Source organism: Hylobates moloch, unplaced genomic scaffold (assembly GCF_009828535.3).
Source record: "Hylobates moloch isolate HMO894 unplaced genomic scaffold, HMol_V3 SCAFFOLD_11, whole genome shotgun sequence".
Classification (NCBI taxonomy): domain Eukaryota; kingdom Metazoa; phylum Chordata; class Mammalia; order Primates; family Hylobatidae; genus Hylobates; species Hylobates moloch.
The window spans coordinates 66,281,376-66,298,214 of record NW_026652286.1 but is presented as its reverse complement, the minus strand read 5'-3'; the positions used below and the strand labels follow the sequence as shown (position 1 = coordinate 66,298,214).

At 39.9% G+C, this 16,839-nt stretch overlaps 1 protein-coding gene across 14 annotated transcripts in view; it reads right to left on the bottom strand.

The window, feature by feature from the left end:
* Window positions 1-16,839, bottom strand: part of CEP295 (centrosomal protein 295) — a 69,065-nt gene that overhangs the window by 12,706 nt on the left and 39,520 nt on the right. For all 14 annotated transcript variants that reach the window (XR_009208757.1, XM_058424478.1, XM_032167153.2 and 11 more), the window contains 3 exons: window positions 15,323-15,500; window positions 15,041-15,184; window positions 11,676-11,828 (listed from right to left, as the gene is read on the bottom strand). Coding sequence is in view for 13 of the 14 variants with exons in the window: in XM_058424478.1 (XP_058280461.1) it covers window positions 11,676-11,828; window positions 15,041-15,184; window positions 15,323-15,500 (475 nt within the window). In the remaining variant the exon portion in view is untranslated. The remainder of the gene's footprint in view (window positions 1-11,675; window positions 11,829-15,040; window positions 15,185-15,322; window positions 15,501-16,839) is intronic.

Genomic DNA, 16,839 nt, shown 5'->3' with positions numbered 1-16,839 from the left:
TACTGCTACCTTTTTATGCCATGCAGGAAGGCACCATTTCCTGTTTTCCTACAAAGGCAGACAGTACAAAGCTTGCAGTTAGTGGCTCTATCTTAAAAATCTATTAAATCAAGGTGTGGGGCGGAAACAATGGAATAGTAGTAACAAGACAGACCTTTCTAAAATAGAAACAATCTGGGCCAGGAGTGATGGCTCACGCCTATAATCCCAACACTTTGGGAGGCCAAGGTGAGAGGACTGATCAAGCCTAGGAGTTCAAGACCAGTCTGGACAACACAGTGAGACCCTGTCTCTACAAAAAATTACAAAATTAGCCAGGTGGGGTGGTGCATGCCTGTAGTCCTAGCTACTTGGGAGGTTGAGGTGGGAGGATCAATTGAGCCTAGGAGGTCAAGGCAGCAATGAGCTGTGGTTGCGCCACTGCACTCTAGCCTAGGTGACAGAGCAAGACCCCGTCTCAAAATAGAATAAAATAAAATTGAAACAATCTGAATCTGGGAATGATTCTGAGAAAGAGAAAAGCCGTCTCTGGTATCCAGGAGCTGACCTGGCACTATCAGGTAGGCCCTGGTGTTCTGTTATACATCAACAATTCCATGGAATGCCAAGCTCAGAAATGGCCACTCTGTGACCATGATAAAGAAAAAAAAAAAATGAGACCCCTTGTAACCACATCTCAACACAGACAAAACCATGAATATGATCTAAACCACAAGAATGACCAAGCATTCCCTCATCCTGGCTAATAGGAGTAACTGCTGCTGTTTTACCAGTTACAACTTTAGCTTCACTTCCATTCATACCACCTCCTAGATAAAAACTTTTCAGGTACTGAAACAGAATTACTCCTGCTTCCTGACAACATCCAATACTAATAACCAAAAAGCCCTGTTTCCTTGAACCCTTCTCCTAATCCCCTAAAACAAGCCCAAATCCTGTAAGTCCTTTCTAAGTAGCCATTTACTGAGATGCCTCGTGGTTGCCTGTGGTACGCATTCCCCCTCATTGCAACAGGTCAGACACTCAGCTTTGTTCAACTATAGGTGTGTTCCTCGTAGTCTTTAGCTAGAGGATATCAACAAATAGAATAAAAAGAAAATGCAAATATCCACTGTGTAAATAAAAAAGAGTGATGCAGCGGGGAGGGGTGAAGCAAGAGAGATGAATAGAAACTTCCACCAACTGTCCTCACCACAGGAACTTCAAAGTTGGCAACTGAGGCGGGAGATTAAAGAAAAATAAAATTAAAAAGAAAGAGAAATAAGCTTTCCTGTAGTAGGCTGACTTGTCCCAGAGGCAGCAACAGGCACAGCCCAGACCCAGGAAAAGTCTTCATAATACTATCTAATGTGCTCTGTAGACACTCCCAGCACTCCCTCAACATAGGGAGAAACTAGTAACTTCAAGTATTCTGTTTTATCTAAGAAGTACAACGAAGGTCATGAGAAGCCTAAGCAGGCCTGAACTACAGCTGTCTAGGCACCACAGCGAAGGTTATGAGATAAACCAGTGCAAGGCTCTTTAGAGCAAAATCTAGATAATGGACATCTGGGTTGCATAGCGATGGTCTTGTGCAATCCTGAGTTATGAACTTGTTACAATTTGATTAACTGTCTTTGTCCTGCCTCTGTATCCCTGCTTTCACACCACTGTAAGCTTGCTTCAAGCTAGCCCACCCCCTTTTGTGAAGTGTGTATAAAAGCCAAGTACTGTCTTTGTTCTGCGCCCAGTCTTTGAATGTTGAGTCTGCTGGGTCTCAGTGCACTCAATAATAAAGATATCCTCCTGTATACACCCCAAGGTCTCTCTCTGGTCCTCCTGATTCCACAACAGCAACTATATAAAAAAGTACCTTCACACGAACCAAAAATCAGGTGAGCAATCACAGTACCTGGTTTTAACTTCATATCACTGACAGAGGCACTGAAGAGGATAGCAAAGACAGTCTTGAAATGCCAACACCACCCTTCCCTCATCTCCAGGCAGTGGCCACATGGTGCGGAGAGAGAATCTGTATACTTGGGGGAAGGAGAGCTCAGCCATTCTGGGACTTTGCATTGGAACTCAGTGCGGCCAGTACCAGGTAGAACTCACCCAATGCCCATGATGGGAGCATTGAGACCAGCCCTAGCCAGAGGGGAAGTACCCACTCTAGCAGTTGGAAGTTGAGTTTTGGCAAGTCTTGTCACTGCAGGCTAAATTTAGTGCTCTGGAGTCCTAAATAAACTTGAAAGGCTGTTTAGGCCACAAAGACTGCAACTTCTAGGCAAGTCCTAGTGCTGTGCTGGGCTCAGAGCCTGTAGACTTGGAGGGGTCACACGACCTAGTGAAAACCAGACAGGGTGGTGAAGGGAGTGCTTGTGCCATCCCTCCCCTAATCCCAGGCAGCACAGCTCACAGCTCCAAAAGAGACCCCTTCCTTCTGCTTGAGGAGAGAAGGGGAAGAATAAAGAGGACTTTGTTTTGCAAACTGAATAGCCACTCAGTCACAGAAGAATAAGGCACTGGGTGGATTTATGAGGTCCCCATACTAGGACCTAGCTGTTGGATGACTTTATGGACACATCCTGGGCTAGAAGATAACCTGCTGCCTTGAAGGGAAGGACCCAGTCCTGGCAGGATTTGTCACCTGCTGACTAAAGAGCCCTTGGGTCCTAGCAGTGGTAGCCAGGTAGTATACGCCATGAGCCTTAGGTGAGACTCTGAGACATGATGGCTTCATGTGTGACCCAGCATATTCATAGCTGTGATGGCTATGAGAAGAGAACCCTTCTGCTTGAGAAAAGCAGAGGAAGAATAAAGGGGACTTTGCCTTGCAGCTTAGGTACCAGCTTGGCCACAGTGGGAAATAGCACCAAGTGGGATCTTGGGGATTCCAGGCCTTGGCTCTTGGATGGCATCTCTGAACCTACCCTGGGTCAGAAAGGAGGAAGCCCACTGCCCTGAAGGAAGTCCCATGCCTGGCAGCATTCACAACAAGCTAACTGAAGAGCCACTGGGCCTTAAGTGATTATCAGTGGTACCATGACAGTACTCTCCATAGGCCTGTGGTGGTGGTGGACAAGAGGAGAGACTTCTTTGCCTAGGGAAGGGGAGGGAAGAGTGGAAAGGACTGTTTGTAATTTTGGTGCCTGCTTAGCCACAGTAGAGTACCCGGTAGAGTTCTAAAGATTCCGATTCCAGGCACTGGCTCCCGGACAACATCTCTGGATTTGCCCAGGGCCACTTGCCGCCCTGAAGGGAAGGACATAAGACTAGCTGGCTTAACCACCTGCTGACTGTAGAGCCCTAGGGCCTTGAATGAACAAAGATGGTAGGCAGGTAGTGGTTACAGTGGGCCTGGGGCAAGACCCAGTACTGTGCTGGCTCAGGTCTGACACAGCACAGTCCCAGAGGTGATGGCCACAGGGGTGCTTGTGTCATCCCTTCCCCCAGCTCCAGGCAGCTCAGCACAGAGAGAGGGAGAGAGGGAGAGAGAGAGAGAGAGAGAGAGAGAGAGAGAGAGAGACACACTCTATTTGTTTGGGAGACAGGAAGGTAAAGAATAAGAGTCTCTGCTGGGTAGTCCAGAGAATTCTTTTGGATCTTATCCAAGACCACCAAGTCAGTACCTCTATGAGTCTGCAAGAACTACAGTGTTACTGAGCTTGAGGTATCCCCTAATGAAGACATGGCTGCAGTGACCAAAAACTTAGATCGCAACACTGAAGTCCCTCGGAATACTCAGAAAGCTGTCCCAAAAAGGATGGGTACAAGCAAACCCAGACTGCAAAGACTGTAAGAAATACCTTACTCTTGGCAGGGCATGGTGGATCATGCCTGCAATCCCAGCACTTTGGGAGGCCGAGGTGGGGGGAACATGAGGTCAAGAGATCGAAACCATCCTGGCCAACATGGTGAAACCCCGTCTCTACCAAAAATACAAAAATTATCTGGGAGAGGTGGCACGCGCCCGTAGTCCCAGCTATTTGGGTGGCTGAGGCAGGAGAATCACCTGAACCTAGGAGGCAGAAGTTGCAGTGAGCTAAGATCATGCCACTGCACTCCAGCCTGGCAACAGAACAAGACTCCGTCTCAAAAAAAGAAAAGAAATACCTAACTCTTTAATGCCCTGGTACCAATGAACATCCACAAGCATCAAGACCATACAGGAAAACATGACTTCATCAAACTAAGTAAGGGAGCAGGGGCCAATCCCTGAGACATAGATATGTGACATTTCAGACAGAGAATTCAAAGGTAGCTGTTTTGAGGAAACAAAGAAACTCAAGATAACACAGAGAAGGAATTCAGAATCCTATCAGATAAATAAAATGAAGACAGTGAAATAGTTACAAAGAATCAAGCAGAAATTCTGAAGCTGAAAAATGCAATCGACATACTGAAGAATGGATCACTCTCTTAATAGCAGAACTGATCAAGCACAAGAATGAATTAGTGAACTCGAAGACAGGTTATTTGAAAATGCAGAGGAGACAAAAAACAAGATAATTATAAAGAATGAAGCACGCCTACAAGATCTAGAAAATAGCTTTAAAAGGGTAAATCTACGAGTTATTGGCCTTAAAGAGAAAGCACAGAGACAGGGATAGAGTTTGTTCAAAGGGATAATAACAGAGAACTTCCCAAACCTAGCGAAAAATATCAATATTCAAGTACAAGAGGAATAGAGAACACCAAGCAGATTTAACCCAAAGAAGACTACCTCAAGGCATTTAATAATCAAATTCCAAAAGGTGAAGGATAAAGAAAGACTCCTAAAAGCAGCAAGAAAAAAATAAACAAATAATATACAATGGAGCTCCAATACATCCGGCAGCAGACTTTTCAGTGGAAATCTTACAGGCCAGGAGAGTGGCATGACACATTACAAGTGTGGAAGGAAAAAAACTTTTACCCTAGAATAGTTTATCTGGCAAAAATATCCTTCAAAAGTAAAGGAGAAACAAAGACTTTCCTAGACAAAAGCTGAGGGATTTAATCAAAACCAGACCTGTCCTACAAGGGATAATCAAGGGAGTTCTTCAACTGGAAAGAAAACAACATTAGTAAGCAATAAAAAATGATCTGAAGGTACAAAAATCACTGGTAATAGTAAGTACACAGAAATACACAGAATATTATAAAACTTTCTTTTGTGTAAACTACTCATACTTAGAACAGAAAGACAAAAAGATGAACAGATCAAAAATAATAGTACAACTTTTCAAAACATAGACAGTACAATAAGACATAAATAGAAACAACAAAAAGTTGAACAGCAGGGACACAAAGTTGAAGTACAGGGCTTTTATTAGTTTTCTCTTTGCTTGTTTATGCAATCATTGTTAAGTTGTCATCAGTTTTAAATAATGGGTTATAAGATATCTGCAAGCTTCAGGGTAACCTCAAATTTAAAAACATACAACAGATACACAAAAAATAAAAAGCAAGAAATCAAAACATACCACCAGAGAAAATCATCTTCATTAAAATAACAACAACAACAACAACAAAAAAAATAAGAAAGAAAAGTAGGAAGAGAAGACCACAAAATAACCAGAAAACAAATAACAAAATGACAAGAGTAAATCATTACTTATCAATAATAACATTCAATGTAAATGGACTAAACTCTCCAAGCAAAAGACATAGTGTGGCTGAATGGATAAAAAAACAAGATCCAATGATCTGTTACCTACAAGAAATACACTTCACCTATAAAGAAACACAGACTGAAAACAAAAACATGGAAAAAGATGCAAATGGAAACCAAAAAACAGCAAGAGTAGCTATACTTATATCAGAAAAAATAGACTTTGGCCAGGTGTGGTGGCTTACGCCTGTAATCCTAGCATTTTGAGAGGTCTAGGTAGGTGGATCACCTGAGGTCAGGCGTTCGAGACCAGCCTGGCCAACATGGTGAAACCCCGTCTCTACTAAAAATACAAAAATTAGCCAGGTATGGTGGCGCATGCCTGTAATCCAAGCTACTTGGGAGGCTGAAGCAGGAGAATCGCTTGAACCCAGGAGGCGGAGGCTGCAGTGAGCCAAGATCCTACCACCGTACTCTAAACTCCAGCCTAGGCGACAGAGTGACACTGTCTTAAAACAAAACAAAAAAAAACAGATTTCAAGACAAAAACTATAGAAAGAGAAAAAGCAGGTCATTATATAATGATAAGGGGTTAATTCAGCAAGAGGATATAACAATTATAGGCCGGGCGCGGTGGCTCACGCTTGTAATCCCAACACTTTGGGAGGCCGAGGCGGGTGGATCACGAGGTCAGGAGATCGAGACCACAGTGAAACTCCGTCTCTACTAAAAATACAAAAAAAAAAAAAAAAATTAGCTGGGCGTGGTGGCGGGTGCCTGTAGTCCCAGCTACTCAGAGAGGCTGAGGCAGGAGAATGGCGTGAACCTGGGAGGCGGAGCTTGCAGTGAGCCGAGACTGCGCCACTGCACTCCAGCCTGGGCAACAGAGCAAGACTCCGTCTCAAAAAAAAAAAAATTATAAACATATATGCACCCAACACTGGAGCATCCAGCTATATAAGGCAAATATTATTACAGCAAAAGAGATAGCTAGACCCCAATAAAATAATAGCTGGAGACCTCAACATCCCACTTTCAGCATTGGACAGATCTTCCAGACAGAAAATCAACAAAGAAACATTGGACTTAATCTTCACCATAGACCAAATGGACCTAATAGATACTTACAGAACATTTCATCCAATGGCTACAGAATACATATTCTTCTCCTCAGCACATGGATCATTGTCAGAGACAGACCACATGTTAGGTCACAAAACAAGGCTTAAAACATTAAAAAAAAGACTCAAATAGCCCAGGGGTGGTGGCTCACACCTGTAATCCCAGCACTTTGGGAGGCTGAGGTAGGTGGATCACTTGTTCCTGGGCAGTCAGGAGTTTGAGACCAGCCTGGCCAATATGGTGAAATTCCATCTATACTAAAAATACAAAAATTAGCTAAGCATGGTGGCACATGCCTGCAGTCCAGCTATTCGGGAGGCTGAGGCAGAAGAATTGCTTGAGCCCAGGAGGTGGAGGCTGCAGTGGGCCAAGATCGTGCCACTGCACTCCAGCGTGGATGACAGAGCTAGACTCTGTCTCAAAACAAAAACAAAACTGAAATAATAACACTTATCTTCTCTGACCACAGTGGAATAAAACTAGAAATCAGTAACAAGATAAATTTTGGAAACTATACAAACACATGGAAGTGAAACAGTATGCTTCTGAATGACCAGTGGGTCAGTGAAGAGACTAATAAAGAAACTGAAAATTTCTTGAAACAAATAATGGAGACACAACATACCTAAACTTATGAAATACAGCAAAAGCAGTACTAAGAGGGAAGTTTATAGCTATTTAAGTATCTACATAAAAAAAGAAGAAAAACTTCAAATGAACAACCTAAAAATGCATCTTAAAAAACTAAGAAAGCAAGAGCAAATCAAACCTATGGTTGGTGGAAGAAAAGAAATAATAAAGATCAGGGGAGAAATAAATGAAAGGGAAATGAATAAAATAATGCAAAAGATCAAGAAACCAAAAATTGGTTTTATGAAAAAGATTTTAAAAATTGACAAATCTTTAGCCAGACTAATTACAAAAAAAAGATCCAAACAAATAAAATCAGAAATGAAAAAGGAGACATTACAACAGATACTGCAGAAATTTAAAGGCTCATTAGAGACTACTATTAGCAACTACAGGCCAAAATTGGAAAACCAGAAGAAATGAATAAATTCCTAGACACATACAATCTATTAAGGTTGAACCATGAAGAAATCCAAAACTTAAGTAGACCAATAACAAGTAATGAGATCAAAGCTGAAATAAAGTCTCCCAGCAAACAAAAGCTCAGGACACTATCGCTTCACTGCTGAATTTTACCGAACACTTAAAGGCAAACTAATACCAATCCCACTCAAACTATTCTGAAAAACAGAAGAGGAAGAAATACTTCCAAACTCATTCCACAAGGCCAGTATTGCCCTAATCCCAAAACCAAAGACGCAATAAAATAAAATTTACAAGTCAGTATCTCTGATGAATACCGATGCAAAAATCCTCAATAAAATACTAGCAAATCGAATTCAACAACACATTAAAAAGATCATTCATTATGACCAAGTAGAATTTATCCCAGGGATGCAAGGATGGTTCAATGTATGCAAAACAAACAATGTGATACATCCCATCAACAGAATGAAGGACAAAAACGACATGATCATTTCAACTGATGCTGGAAAAGCATTTGATAAAATTCAACATTCCTTCATGATAAAAACCTTAAAAAACTGGGTACAGAAGGAACATAACACAATAAAAGCCATATATGACAGACCCACAGCTAGCATTATACCAAATGGGGAAAAACCTGAAAGCCTTTCCTCTAAGATCTGAAACACAAGGATGCCCACTTTCACCACTGTTACTCAAAATATTAATGGTACTGGAAGTCCTAGCTAGAGCAATCACATAAGACAAGGAAATAAAGAGCATCCAAGTTGGAAAGGAAGAAGTCAAATTATTCTTGTTTGCAGATGATACGAGCTTATATCTGGAAAAAACCTAAAGACTCCACAAGAAAACTACTATACATGATAAATTCAGTACAGTTTCAGGATACAAAATCAACATACAAAAACCACTAGCATTTCTATATGCCAAAAGCAAATCACCTGAAAAAGAAATCAAGAAAGTAATCCCATTTACAACAGCTACAAAGAAAATTAAATACCTAGGAATTAAGCAAAGAAGTGAAAGATTTCTACAATGAAAACTGTAAAAGATTGATGGAAGAAATTAAAGAGGACACACAAAAAATGGAAAGATATTCCATGTTCCTAGATTGGAAGAATCTCAATATTATTAAAATGTCCATACTACCCAAAGCAATCTGCAGATTCAATGCAATCCCTATCAAAATACCAATGACATTCTTCATAGAAATAGAAAAAAAATCTTAAAAATTTATATGGAACCACAAAAGACCCAGAATAGCCAAAGCTATCCTGCGCAAAAAAGAACAAAACTGGAGGAATATACCTAACTTCAAATTATACTACAGAGCAACAGTAATCAAAACAGCATGGTACTAGCCTAAAAATAGACACACACAGATCAATGGGACAGAATAGACAACCCAGGAACAATTTCATACATTTACTGTGTACTCAGTTTTGAGAAAGGTGCCAAGAACATACATGGGGGAATGAGAGTCTCTTCAGTAAATGGTGCGGGGAAAACTGGATATCCACATATGGAAGAATAAAACTAGACCCCTATCCCTCACCATATAAAAAATCAAACCAAAATGGATTAAAGATTTAAATCTAAGACCTCAAATTTGAAACTACTAAAAGAAAACATTGGGGAAACCCTCCAGGTCACTGGTCTGGGCAAAGGATTTCTTGAGCAATACCCCACAAGCACAGGAAACCAAAGCAAAAATGGACAAATGGAATCACATCAAATTAAAAAGCTTTTGCACAGCAAATGAAGCAATCAATAAAGTGAAGAGACGACCAATAGGATGGGAGAAAATGTTTGTAACTACCCATCTGACAAGGGATTCATAACCAGAATATATAAGGAGCTCAAACAACTCTGTAGGAAAAAATCTAATTACCTGATTAAAAAATGGGCAAAAAATCCGAACAGACATTTCTCAGAAGAAATACAAACGGCAAATGGGCATATGAAAAGGTGCTCAATCAACACCAATGATCACTAGAGAAATGCTAATCAAAACTACTTTGACACATCCTCCCAGTCCAGTTAAAATGGCTTTTATCTAAGACAGGTAATAATGAATGTTTTGCAAAGATGTGGTGAGAAGGGAACACCATTGGTGGGAATGTAAATCAGTACAACCACTATGAAGAGCAGTTTGGAGGTTCCTCAAAAAACTAAAAATATTGCTACCATATGATTTGGCAATCCTGCTGCTAGGTATATACCCAAAAGAAAGGAAATCAGTATTGACTGCAGCACTGTTCACAACAGCCAAGATTTGGAAGCAACCTAAGTGTCCATCAACAAACAAATGGATAAAAAAAATGTGGCACATTATCACAATGGAGTACAATTCAGCCATAAAAAAGGAACAAGATCATGTCATTTGCAATAACATGGATGGAACTGGAGGTTATTATGTTAAGTGAAATAAGCCAGGCACAGAAAGACAAACTTCACATGTTCTCACTTATTTGTGGGAACTCAAAATTAAGACAACTGAGCTCACGGAGACAGAGAGTAGAACAATGGTTATTGGAGGCTGGGAAGCGTAGTTGGGGGTCGTTGGGGGAGTGGGGATGGTTAATGGGCACAAATAAGCAGTTAGATAGAATAAAATCTAGTATTTGATAGCAAAACAGGGTGACTATAGTGAATAATTTCATTGTACATTTTGCAATAACTAAAACTATAATTGAATTGTTTGTAATAAAGTATAAATGCTTGAAGTAATGGATACCCCATTTACCATGATGTGAATATTACACGTTGTATACCAGTATCAAACTATCCCATATACCCCACAGATACACCTACTATGTAGCCATAAAAATTAAAAAAATAATTTTTTAAAATGTCAAAAATTATAGTTCACTGAAAATTATATCCTTTATAGTTATTTTAATCCACAACTTAAAGAGGAGATGTTAAAGTCAAATTTTTTATAAACCCTCAAAAGAATATCCCTTTCCTTCATCTCTCATTCTACTCAACTAAAATCAATTATCTTAGTAGATGTACAGCTAAAATAAAAATAAATCTGGCTAAAAACTGTAACTTTTTTTTTTTTTTTTTTTGAGACGGAGTCTTGCTCTGTCGCCCAGGCTGGAGTGCAGTGGCTCGATCTCGGCTCACTGCAAGCTCTACCTCCCGGGTTCATGCCATTCTCCTGCCTTGCTGGGACTACACGCGCCCACCACTACACCCGGCCAATTTTTTGTATTTTTAGTAGAGACAGGGTTTCATGGTGTTAGCCAGGATGGTCTCAATCTCCTGACCTCATGATCCACCGGCCTTGGCCTCCCAAAGTGCTGGGATTACAGGTGTGAGCCACCACACCCAGCCAAAATGTAACTTCTTAAAAGATGCCTTACAACTAATAAAATAGTACTACAACTATGCTTTGTAGGATCAGTACACAAATTATATATAAAATATCCTGTGCTATATATACATATATAAATTCAGAAGTGAGAAGATTAACATTGGCTGTCTTTGGGTGTTAGGATTAAGTGATTTAAATATTTTTCCTTGTAATTATCTTTATTTTCCAAATATTTAAAAATAAACATAAAACGGCTTATTTAGAATGCCCACAGATAGAATTTTTAAAATAATTAATAGTATTCAATTAGATATGGATTGTTACAAATAGGCTTAAACATAAAATTTATGGATGCTGCCAACTGTATAAAACTCATACCTTGATAAACTTCTTACTGGTATTTAATAAAACAATTTAAAAGCAAAATTACTCATTTAACAACTGCATAGAACAATATAGTAAGAGTGCATCATAACGATTCCATTAACAGCAGTAACTAACGTTATTTACCATTTTTCACCATTACAAATAACAAAATAATAAATATCTTTTGTCCACATATCCTTGTGCATACAATTCCATTTTCCATTTATTTCTCACCTGCTTCATCAGAGTTATCACCACAGACATTCTCTTGGCCAACTGGCTGAAGACAACTAAACGGATCATGGGCCAGTGGGCTCCCAAAGAAACTTTGTTCTCGGCTTACTGAGACTCTCAGGGGGTCTCTGTCTTGATAAATACCTGGTTTACCTGGGGGAAAAAAAATATTTCCACTTCAGTTTCTGGAACTATTAATAGCTAGAACTAAAGTGCCAATTTAGATTATGGGTAGAAATCTAAACTCTTAAAGACTTACTGTATATAGCAAGAAAATAATTCCTTATCTTTCACAGTCAAGCTTTTCTGTTATTTGTATTTAATTTTACTAAGCTTTTAATGATGCTGCTACCTCACCACATCAGATTATGTCTCAGTATTGACTAATCACAAAGAAAATTCATGGAGAATTTACCAGCCATTATAACATGCATTCATAATTTATATATAAAGTTCAAAAATAACCACAACTAATTTGTGGTATAAGAATCAATATATGGTTTAGAAGAGAGGGGATGATAATTGGGAAGGTAAAAGAGAAGTGTTTACTGGGTTCTCTAATGTTCCACTTCTTGACCTGGTGGTGTTTACATGGGTGTGATTATTACAGTGATAAACCACTGAAACAAACATGATTTGTGCACCTCTTTGAAGGTTATATTTTGATAAAGCATCCCCCCAAAAATTGGGAATTAAGGGCGCTAGGCACCACTACAAAAGGAATACATGCAGCAGGAAACTAAAAACAGAACGTTTAAGACTGTGTACTTGGAAGAGTTATATCCCTCCCCTGAGATCCCTGTCCATCAACATCATCCCCAGAGGAAACTAAAGGTTTATTCTCTGGAGAAACCGAATCTGATACACTCTGGAGTCCTGGGGATCAGGCACAGAAAGGAGGCAAGAGTGGAAGGGGGTGACAGAATGCCATAAGGAAATCAGAGGGTGTTAAAATAAAGTCTGCATCCTCAATCCAGATCTCCTAGGTCTGGCTCAATAATATCAACAGCCAGGCTTGTATCAAGCTTAGAAGGTATTTCTTTGAAGAAACTAAACTTCTCTCAAGGAATGGAACTACAGATACTACAGTGAACGTCCTCACTACAAAGCCATACTTTTTCCAATAAAGTCCAACAGCACATATGGCCCCTCACCTCGAGAGAAGCTCCAACTGGCCTTTTAGCATCCCGTTCAAATATGAAGATATTAGAGGAAAGGTTCTAAAGTATAAGACAGAGACAATGAAAAAATGAAAGAACTCAAAAATATAAAAACCCAAACCAGAAAATCCACTATAAATATTTAAAGTAGACAATATTCTGCATCCATGAAACAAAGCAGGATGCTATAAAAAAGGAAAATAATCAGAGAAAAAGAGTAACCTTTTAGAAACTACAATTTGATCATCAAAAGTTCAAAAGAAAAGTCAGAACACAAAATTAAGAAAATTAGCCCAGAAAACAAAACCCAAAGAAAAAGAAAGAGAAGAAAAAATGGAAAGATCAATATAGATCAGTATTTCTCAACCTTATTTTTATCATCCCTTAAGGAGTCTTTTTAGACTTTTCCTTTTCAAATTGCCTCTACCCCCATTCAGTTTTAATAACCACAAATATACTGTATATCTGTTTATGCATATTTGTGCTTTGTACATATAAATAGTAAAAGTTTTTTTTCACCTCCCCAAGAACCAATTTTTATCCCTTTGGGGGAAAAAACACCCTTGTTAAGAACGCATAGCATGGCCCATACAACTTCCAACTAAAAGGTATTTCACAAAAAGAGAAAATAGTGCAAACTACATTATATTGAGAGGTATTTAACTGAAGTAGTAGAGTCGAAAGACAGACACTCTAAAAACTTTAAGCAAATTAAATAAGAATTTACCACACGAAAAAAAGTTTAGAAAAATAAAATATAATAACATACTAATGGACTTAGCAGCGAAAAAGGTCTATGTATCACCATAATGATAATTTAGCTTAATTTTTGCTTAAACCCACTGCAACTATGGAAGTAAATACAAGAAGAAATACTTAAAATACTTGAAAAGTAACTGCCTCTGGTAAGTGGTATTAAAGGGTGTGTAGGGGGCAGGAAGAACTGCTGTTTTGTGTTATACCTTTGAGCACTATTTCCCTTTTTAAATTACTTGCATGTAATATGATGATAGAAGTATTACACTAAGAAGTATGGTAAAGGCTATGATAAGACCAAGACTTCATGTGAAGGAAATCTGAATAAGTTTACCAAACAAATGACACTTACTAAGTCTTGAAGGGAGGAAGAGAAAGATCATGAGGGCCTGGTAGTTCACCTACCAGGGGTTTTGGTAGGGATTTTAGTTCACCTACCTAGGGCTCCTGACTTATTTAGAGTTACTCCTAGACTTAAAAGAAACCACTGCAGTCTCAACCCCCTGGGCTCAAGTGAGCCTCCCACCTCAGCCTCCCAAGTAGCTGAACACTACAGGCAAGCGCCACCAGATGGGGTTTCCCTGTGTCACACCAGGCTGGTCTCCATCCTCCCATCTCAGCCTCCCAAAGTGCTGGGATTACAGGTGAGTCACTGCAACTGGCATACCTCCCTTAATTCTTTCAAATGCTCAGAAACACAGGTACATTATTTTATAGCTGAAGATCAAAACAGTTAATATTAACATTACAGCTTTTTTTTTCAACTACTATACTAAGAAGGATACAACTTCTAAGCACCTATTGACAAAGCCAATTTTCCCCTTTAAAAATAATTTATTTTGATAAATTTGAGAAAATAATTTAGTGAATCTGAATTCTAAAAACAATTATGAAATTCACATAAGACTATTTATTAAGAATTACAGAGATGGAGCCGGGAGCAGTGGCTCATGACTATAATCCCAGCACTTTGGGAGGCTGAGGCAGCGGATCACAAGGTCAGGAGATCAAGACCATCCTGGCGAACATGGTGAAACCCCGTCTCTACTAAAAATACAAAAAAATTAGCCAGGCATGGAGGCGGGTACCTCTAGTCCCAGCTACTGGGGAGGCTGAGGCAGGAGAATGGCGTGAACCTGGGAGGCGGAGCTAGCAGTGAGCTGAGATTGCGCCACTGCACTCCAGCCTGTGCAACAGAGCAAGACTCCGTCTCAAAACAAAACAAAACCAAACACCGCATGTTCTCATTCATAGGTGGGAATTGAACAATGAGAACTCATGGACACATAATGGGTGCAGGAAATCAACATGGCACATGGATACATATGTAAGAAACCTGCACATTGTGCACATGTACCCTAAAACCTAAAGTATAATAAAAAAAAAGAAAAAGAAAAAGAAAACTGGCAAATTATTTAAAAATCTTGTTTTATCAAAGCATCTATTTACCTGGGATAGAAGTTCTGCCACTTGCTGGTGACTCTACTTCTTGTATAGCACTAAGTTCATGCTGGTTTAAGTCCAAACCACATCTGGCTTTTGCTACAGGTGGCTTTGAGGATCTTCTCCCCAGATCTTTTTCCAGATGCTCACCTATTAAGTCAATGACAAAGTTGGATACAATACAAAATCTATTAACATACTTCTAACTTTTCTTCAACTAGCAAGCTACAGGGGAGGAAAACAAGGAATAATCAGTGAAATAATTACAATCAAACACAATTATCTTACCACTTTGCTTGGCACTAGTATCTTCTGAAGCCAAATGATTATCATCAGAGTTGTTCCTATCTGCATGCCTAATATTTTCTTGATCATTTCCTGCTAGGTCTTGTGTATTAGGAAACCACTCTCTGAGCTGCCCCATCTTCTGGGTTTCTAAATCATTTTCAACTGTGGGCTTACTTATCTGAAAAAGTCGAGATGAGGGTGGGGAAACACAAGTTGGGGGATCGTGTGAAGAATTATTCATTAGACTTATATCTCCCTTCTTAAATTAGAACGTCAACCAAATAAATAGTTCCATCAATTACACAGTTTTATCTATATATAAAAAATAAGATATGCTTCTAATGCCAAAAGGATAATGTTTCCATTGAAAATACAACCATTCGGTCGGGCACGGTGGCTCACGCCTGTAATCCCAGCACTTTGGGAAGCCAAGGTGGGCAGGACACCTGAAGTCAGGAGTTCAAGACCAGCCTGGCCAACATGGTGAAACCCCGTCTCTACTAAAAATAGAAAAATTGGCTGGGCGTGGTAGAGCATGCCTGTAATCCCGGCCACTTAGGAGGCTGAGGCAGGAGAATCACTTGAACCTGGGAGGCAGAGGTTGCAGTGAGCCAAGATTGTGCCATTGCACTCCAGCCTGCAGCATGGGCAACAGAGCAAGATTTCGTCTCAAAGAAAAAAAAAAAAAAACAACAGCCATTCACAGCCTTGGACTTAAAAACTTAGCCTACAGCCAGGTGCAATGGCTCACGCCTGTAATCCCAGCACTTTGGGAGGCCAAGGCAGGCAGATCATGATTTCAGGATATTGAGACCAGCCTGGGCAACATGGCAAAACCCTGTCTCTACAAAAAATACAAAAATTAGCTGGGCATGGTGGTGCATGCCTGTAATCCCAGCTACCCGGGAGGCTGAAGCAGGAGAATCGCTTGAACCAGGGAATCAGAGGTTGCAGTGAGCCGAGATGACGCCACTACACTCCAGCCTGGTGACAGAGCAAGACTCCGTCTCAAAAACAAACAAACAAACAAAAAACAAACAAAAAAAAACTTAGCCTCCATTGCATCTTTCCATAAGAGATTATATTTGAGTATTTCCCTCTGCTTTTCTTTTGCCATTACTTTTCCTTTAAATGACCAGTAAATCTCTAGACGTTAACTCTTCCTGAACCCAACTCAAGCTTCTTCTTGACATCAAAGGATTTGTAGAGTTCTATTTAGACTAAATAATAAATTTAGGAAGTAGCCTTCCATTTATTTTTATTTTTTGAGATAGGGTCTCCCTCATCGCCCTGGCTGGAGTATAGTGGCATAATACAGCTCACTGCAGTCTCAACCTCCTGGGCTCAAGTCATCCTCCCACCTAAGCCTCCAGAGTTGCTAGGACTAGAGGTACATGCTACCATGCCTGGCTAATTTTTGTACTTTTTGTAGAGACAGGGTTTCACCATGTTGCCCAGGCTGGTCTTGAACTCCTGGGCTCAGGAGATCCACCTGCCACGGCCTCTCAAAGTGTTGG